Genomic DNA, 1,211 nt, shown 5'->3' on the forward strand with positions numbered 1-1,211 from the left:
GGAAAAGGAAAAGGAAAAGGAAAAGGAAAAGGAAAAGGAAAAGGAAAAGGAAAAGGAAAAGGAAAAGGAAAAGGAAAAGGAAAAGGAAAAGGAAAGAGACCATTTGTTAGTCCGGGCTGTACAAACCCATGCAAACGCACGTGCTGTGGAGAATTGAAACCAACACTGACCAGATCTATCAACAGCCTCAGGATGTCATGGGGATTGTCCAGCTCCTCAACCTTCCTGCAGTCCCCATCTGACAAGAGCAGGCCGGACAGCTTCTGCCCCAGATTGCTCTTGTTCACTTGTGACTTGATGCGCTCTGAGGAAAACAGAAGTACAATAAATGTGGAATGCTTAGGAAGGGAACAATGACTTTGGGATAAAATGCACACGTGTAAATCTGGACCTGAATGATCRCATCAGAAAGGGCAATGCAGGCTGCAGCTTCTCCCACTGCATGGGACACATGCAGGTTCTTGSCAAGCAGYACCMCTCCTGCTATCACACAGACCTTMCACATGGGCAAATTGAAAATAAAAWTCTTTTTCCTYTGTGGGAAACATATTTTTGACACTCTACAAAATAATTCAGGGTATTTGTTTTTGTACAGTGAGTATCCTGAAAAAAAACCAAAGATTCCCTGATACAGGCTATTTAAAAGTTTGCAAATGTAAAATTACATTTTAACGTTCCATCAAAATTATGGAACATATATACCAGGTAACAGAGCCTGAAAGTAATGGTGTCAGTATAGGGAAAAGAGCTAATTAAGGTTATGCTATTGTAGTGCTACATCCCAGAAATGCCCAAGGAATTGGGGAGACACACCAAGCCTGGCAGCTCCTGGTCAATGGCCAAAACAAATACATCTTTCCCTTCCTAAAGTCTGTAGGAGTTTTGACCATGATATAAACACTTAAATACGTCTCTTTATTCCTTCATTTTTTAAAGAATAAATGGATTATTAGAATTATTCCTACTTCACAGATTAGAAATCTTCCTCTATTACAGAGGGCTTTGTAACTCTGTACTAGTATAGACACACTAATGCTGATACACATGCATAATAAAAAGCTAAACTGTTTAAGGAAAACCAGAAAAAAATCTATTTAGTATTCCTGGGAATCACAGAATGGCCTGGAGTAGAAGGGACCTTAAAGCTCAYCTCGTTCCACACCTTCCACTAGACCAGGTTGCTCAATACCCCATTTGAGCAAAAAAAGCTC

At 40.1% G+C, this 1,211-nt stretch overlaps 1 protein-coding gene across 1 annotated transcript in view; it reads right to left on the reverse strand.

The window, feature by feature from the left end:
• Window positions 1-1,211, reverse strand: part of CCDC125 (coiled-coil domain containing 125) — a 13,971-nt gene that overhangs the window by 3,125 nt on the left and 9,635 nt on the right. Inside the window, exon 11 of the mRNA XM_057385572.1 lies at window positions 171-304. Within this exon, the coding sequence (XP_057241555.1) occupies window positions 171-304 (134 nt within the window). The remainder of the gene's footprint in view (window positions 1-170; window positions 305-1,211) is intronic.

The sequence above is a fragment of the Malurus melanocephalus genome, unplaced genomic scaffold (genome assembly GCF_030028575.1).
Source record: "Malurus melanocephalus ecotype Western Australia unplaced genomic scaffold, MMel_1.1 scaffold_844, whole genome shotgun sequence".
In the NCBI taxonomy this organism is placed as follows: Eukaryota; Metazoa; Chordata; class Aves; order Passeriformes; family Maluridae; genus Malurus; species Malurus melanocephalus.